Source organism: Erithacus rubecula (genome assembly GCF_903797595.1).
Source record: "Erithacus rubecula genome assembly, chromosome: 10".
Taxonomy (NCBI): Eukaryota; Metazoa; Chordata; class Aves; order Passeriformes; family Muscicapidae; genus Erithacus; species Erithacus rubecula.
Window position 1 is genome coordinate 16,707,384 of NC_136662.1, and position 5,693 is coordinate 16,713,076.

General features: G+C 55.8%; 1 protein-coding gene across 1 annotated transcript; it reads right to left on the minus strand.

Moving 5' to 3' along the window:
* Positions 1–524: 524 nt before the first annotated feature.
* On the minus strand, positions 525–5,258 carry LOC306805909 (leucine-rich repeat-containing protein 19). Its single transcript, XM_079314198.1, has 4 exons — positions 4,857–5,258; positions 2,547–3,054; positions 1,755–1,901; positions 525–1,312 (listed from the first exon to the last, which is right to left on the minus strand). The coding sequence occupies exons 1-4, from the start codon at positions 4,944–4,946 to the stop codon at positions 978–980; spliced, it is 1,080 nt and encodes a 359-aa protein (XP_079170324.1). The 5' UTR covers positions 4,947–5,258; the 3' UTR covers positions 525–977.
* Between the last annotated feature and the right edge of the window lie 435 nt (positions 5,259–5,693).

Genomic DNA, 5,693 nt, shown 5'->3' on the forward strand with positions numbered 1-5,693 from the left:
GCAGAAATAACTTGCAGTTACCTGTGTCTCATGTGCTGTTCATCGTACCACAAAGATGACAGGAATGTAAAAATTATCACATTCATACAATTCCACAGTTACAGAGACACGTGGAACTCTGTAATGGGTGCTGGGGGAGAGGGTCGTCTCGCCCCAGCACACATTCCTTGCACTGCAACTGGCAGCATTGATGAATTTGCTCAGCTCTGTAGAGCTGACAGGGGAAAAGTGTCTTCTAGCTTATCCTCCTGGAGAGGAAAGAGAGAAAAGAAAGAAGGGCCATGGCAGGAGAGACATGCACAGAAACCCTGTGATGATGCACCAGGGCTGCCTGCACCACAGAGGGTGAAATATTTGTTTGGACAAGAGCACTCATTGTGCCACAGATGTGGTCTCTCACTGCCACAGTCAGAGGAATGTATTTATGGCCCTTGAAAACACATGCGAAAAAAACTGCACCCCAGCTGTGGGGCTGGGGGTCTCTCATGCCACTGGGAGGGTCCCAACAAACCAGTGCAGGCAGAGGCAGGGCTAAATCATGCTTTAATCACATCTCAGAGTGACAACGTATTGAGGGACAGAGCAGGGCTGGGTCCGGTGCCATGGGGCAGTGGGGCCAGTGCCCAAAACCCTGTGGCAGCACCAGGGCAGGCTCCTCTTCCCACTGCACCCAGCTTCCTGGGCACGATAGGAACCACCTCCCTCATCCTCAGCATTCAGTTAAGGCTGGGAAAGCAGCAGCTGTTTTGGTGTCCCTGTGACAGTGCAGCCTACTGGTGTCTTGCTGGGACACTCTAGGATTGGCTACCTTCAGCCTCCATCACCATTTCTAGCCCATCCTTGTCTCCCCTCCTCTCAGCTCCTTTCCTCCTGCTCCAAATATGTATGGCCCAAAGCCAAGGGCAGGTGGGAAAGGGGTGGAGCTAGGGAGACAGCAAGAGGCCACAGCAGTGGTGGCTGAGTTGCAAGCTGTAAGCTCAGACAGAGCGATGCAACTCCCGCTCCTCTTTAGTTGGCAGCTGCTCACTGGGCTGGATGTAGTTGTCCTCAATGAAGCCATCATCATCCTCAGCTTGCAGGTCAGCAGCATCAGCTATGGAGCCCCTGTCCCAGCTGCTGGTGTCCTCCATGGGGCTGCCTCCAATGGAGCTGATTTCGGGCAGTGGCCGGTGGCGGTAGCTGGCAAAGTTCTTGTGGGCAAGCTTGCACTTGGCAGCCAGTGCGATCAGGATGGAGATGCCAATTGCTGTCACTATGAATCCCACCAGGTATGGCCAGCTCCTTCCTCCCTTCCCAGCAGGAAGTGCAGTGCCTGTGACACAGGGAAGGCACATGGTCAGCCTGTGGCAAACCCATTGTCCAGCCCTGTGTCTGTCTGCAGTGTGAAGCCGGCACTAGACCACTTTCATTAGGAGCAATACAGATGCTCTTCACCAAGACCCAGCTACCAAGGTGGTGTGAGCACTGGGGGCAGAACTGCCTGACAGCTGGCTGGCACTGCTGCCCATCACTGTGGAGTCTGTGCTCTAACAGGTGGCTTCCTGGCATCTGTTAGCTTTCCTGTCACAAAGCAAGCAAACACCGACAGGTGTTGGCCACCCTCCCATCAAACCACTGCACCAGCATGGCCCAGCAGCCTGAGCCTCTGGGACTGTGGGGCAGAGCAGGGGGTCTCCACCTGCAGCCCCATCCAGTATGACAGAGAACAGGAAGGTGCTAGACCTTATGGACACCTCTGAATCTGCACAACTTACTGTTGTTCTCAGTCACTGTGATCTGCTGTGTTGTGTTGAGCTCACGAGCAAACCGCTGCTTAATCTGGCAGCCCAGGTCCTGAGAATCCAGAACTGCAATCTCCTGGCCCCTCAGCCCCGGGGGCGACATACAGGTCACCTGCACAGCTGGGAGACAAATGGGCTAAGGTGGGATGGGGGTCTGTGCCCATCCCCTCTCCAGTTTAGAGAAGATGATTCCCACTTGCTGCTGGGTTGACGGGATGCATTGCAAGGTGCTCCTGGCTCTGTCTTATAAACTCGCTGACCCCCAGCATATTGTAGGGAACAACCAAAGGGAAAGTCCCCTGAGAAGGAACTATGTGTCACTCTGATTAGCAGCTCCTTTAAACTGGATACAGACAAATTCATGGATACCCACAGAAACCCCACTCCTCTTACTTGGAGCTGAGCTCAGATGATTGGAGCCTGACTTGGCTCCAGAGAGGGAGCTGCCAAGCCCTCAACTTTGAAAATGTGGTCACTCCACAAAGACACATACAGAAGGATTTAGAGGCCCAAATGTACATTCAACCCATTTCCCAGAGGAGTGGCCAAATTATCCTGCTGACATTCTTAGAAATCCTTGGTATCCTGTGTAACTGCAAGCAAGGACCAGACACATCACCTTTTGGTTGGCTGTCCCTCAACAGGGTAGGACAGAGAGCCATCTCAGACCTTGCCCAGGGATCAGAGCAAACGGATCAAGCAAGACTCCTGCACTCAGGGTCCCGGCTGCCTGACACATGCCCTGGCACCATCCCCTCCACTCACCTCGCCTGCGCTGCAGCCACTGCTGCAGAGGGTGCGCGCTGCAGTCGCACACCCAGCGGTTCCCTTCCAGACGGACCCGCGGGACTGACTCCATCAGCTGCAGGCTCCAGGTGTCCACAGAGACCAGCGCGTTGTGCCGCAGGTCCAGGTGGAAAAGAGCCTTCAGTGGCAAAATGAAAGGGACATCAAGCTCTTGCAAGCTGTTGTTTCTTAGGAGCAGTGTGTGCAAGTTTCCCAGGCCTTTGAAAGTGTCCATGTGGATGTAGGTGATGCCGCAGTTGCTCAGGTCCAGCAGACGCAGCGCCCCGAGGTTGGAGAAGATTGCTGGGCTCAGTGTGAGCTTGGCATTGCTGGAGAGGTTGAGAGAGTGCAGGGAAGGGAAATGCTTCAAGAGAGTCCTGTGATGGGGCATGACCAAGGAGTTGAAGGAGAGGTCCAAACTGGTGATGTTTCTTGGAAGGGAACTTGGAGCATGCTGAAGGCTCTTCCCACTGCAGTCAGCCCATCCCTGGGAAAAGAGCTACTGTCTGAGATGGACTATCCACGAAGGGGAGTCATGAGAGAGACTCCCCAAGGGTTCAGATGTTTTATTCATCCTTGCAGATTTTTAAAAAGCAAAAACACACACACGTTGAAAAACACATGAGCTGCCAGATTGGAGGGGGCCTGGATACATGGAGAAAGATGAGCAGGACAGACAAGAACTGAGAGCCGCTGACTGAAACAATAAAGGAGAAGCATGCAGGGTTGAGGGAAAACCCAAATGGATGAGTGTAAAGGCAGCAGGTTGTCACCCCCCTGCCCTTCCGTACAAGGCAGTTGTCATACAGGGTCAGTTTGCAGAGGGCCTTCCTTTTCCTCCCCTGGATCCCCACCTCCAGCCCCCAGGGAGCTCTTGTGTGACACTGGGGCATCCTCCCAGCTGGAACAGGGAAGCAGGCAGGCCTTGCCTGTCACAAGGGCAGGCAGGAAGCTAACCAGGCTGCAAAGCTATAGGCACCTGTACCAGTCACCCCCGTGCCAGGAGCAGCTCCCTGGGGCAGTGCAGGACAGTGCACCAATGCACCAATCTATGCCACATTCCTGAGGATACACGGTCAGTAGCTGCGGCTTACTGCAGGCTGGCCATGTCAGTATCAGGAAGCAGAACAGATCAAGGACCATTCACTGTCCCATAAGATCAGCAGAACAGAATGGAGGGATCAGTAAACCCACATGCATGGATTTTTATTTTTTTTCCTACGAGTAAACAGGGTGCCTCAACTCAGATAGTTTTGGGGAGCAGTCCCCCATATGGGCTGCTCTTTAATGGGAGGGGTGAAATGTCCAAACTGAAGCTACCAGAGAGCAGGTCAGCAATTTAAGTTTGGTTGGGCAGGCACAAGCTCCTGCTAAGTGCTGTGCTTAGACCTTGCAAGCAGAGATGCTATGCTTTAAGTTTGCTCTGGTCCATAGTCCTGGGTTTCTGTTTTTGGGCTTTCCATTTCTTTCACCTCTCCTTTCATCCTCCTGTCCACCTAAATCTCCTATCAGGCCCTGCTGTTCCTACTTGGAGGAACAGATATGCCCTTAAAAATCTGGGGTGCTGAGGACTGTATTATAATTGGGCCACACAGGTCCTGTTTTCAGCTCAAACACAGCTGGACTCGGGGAGGCTTTGGAAAACACTGCAAACCTTTGGGTGGAATAACTGAGAGCTGAGTGGAAAGGTCAGAGGCCCATGACAGCCACTTTCCTTCATTCTCTCAGCTCCTGCCTGATCAGCCAAACTGCTGGCTGCAGTGCTTGTCCCAGAGGGTTAGTTGTGTTTCCTGCTCCCTGCCAGTGCTCAGGGATCCTGGCCTCATGCTTGCCATCACCCTGGCTCCAGTCACTGCATCACAATGCACTGGGGAAGGGAGTGAGGGGTTGGGATCTCCTCAGGGATGTGTCTCACGGCTGCTTGCCATGCACTCCTTATTGGCAGCTGTGTTACACCTGCAGCCAAGAGATCCCCGCAGTCAGAAATGGACCAGATAATGCTTTGCCAGGACGTGCTCTGGTGAACAGGCTGGACAACATGACATGCTCAGCCCAAGGCTGGGAGCAGGACAGCCAGGATTTGGGCATGGGCGAACCACCCTTGTGGCTGGTGGCCACCGGCACAGCACATCTCCCAGTTAACTCCCATGGGTTTTCATTGCTCATCTTCTCTTGAGCAATGCAGAGCAGGGGCTGCCTGCAGGCCCTGCTGCCCTGGGCACCCCAGCTGTGCTGGCAGGACAGCAGCGGGGCCCTGCCCACCCAGCCCTGCCCTCACGGCCCCCCTACCTGGCGGTCAAGGCTGCAGGGGTGTCCCATCACCACCGGCCAGACGCAGAGCAGGCTGCAGACCCAGCAGAGCAGGCAGGTAGGAGCCATTTGGCTCCAGGAAACTTCCGGCCAGAAAAACAAGTCTCGGGGAAAGCTGGGAACCGGCAGAGCCGGCCGTGCCGGGCGAGGTGTGGCCGCGGCCGCAGGGCTCAGGCCGCACCGAGTCCCCAGAGCCGGCCCCGCAGCCAGCAGCGCCCGGGACCCGGCCTGGCTCCCGCCCGGCCCGCTGCCGCCCGGCCCCGCTGCTCCCGGGCTGGTGAAAGGTGGCGGTGCCAGTTACACATTAACAGCCGCGCCCCATCGCCTCCCACCCGTGTGGCTGTGACCGCCCGTGATCGCTGCCCGGGACGGCCAGCTGCGCTGCGGGTGCCGTGGGGCTGCCCCGGGGCCAGCAGGACACTGGGAGGGGCTGCGGGAGGGAGGAGGGGGCACCTCTGTGGCATCTGCCCTGAGACACCCGAAGGTGTTCAGCTGCCCTGCGCTGGAGGAGAGCAGCCTGAGCCTGGTGCCTGGGACAGGGGCACACAGCGAGCCCCGAAAATGTCCTACAGGAAAATAAAAGTCTTGCTGGGATTCCAGCAGAAAGGTGTTTAAAGCATGCAGCAAACTAGCAGCTCTCTGGGCCCAGCAGCTCAGTGAGCAGCACTTGTCCGTGAGAGTCCCAGAGGATGGGAGAGCCCCACCACCTTCAGCACCCCCATTAAGTGTCAGACCTGCCACTTAACAGTAGTTCTCCCTGCCAGTCCTGCCGTGGGGTCAGTGAAAGTCTGAGAAATCATGTCAAAGCAGCATCTC

What these genes read in the sequence shown, in the direction of transcription:
- LOC306805909 (XM_079314198.1), bottom strand. Translation starts at nt 4,946, where the DNA reads ATGGCTCCTACCTGCCTGCTCTGCTGGGTCTGCAGCCTGCTCTGCGTC. An exon ending in GTGGCTGCAGCGCAGGCGAG is followed by an intron (nt 1,902 to 2,546) that starts GTGAGTGGAGGG and finishes TTTGTCTCCCAG; the next exon opens with CTGTGCAGGTGACCTGTATG. An exon ending in CACAGTGACTGAGAACAACA is followed by an intron (nt 1,313 to 1,754) that starts GTAAGTTGTGCA and finishes CCTGTGTCACAG; the next exon opens with GCACTGCACTTCCTGCTGGG.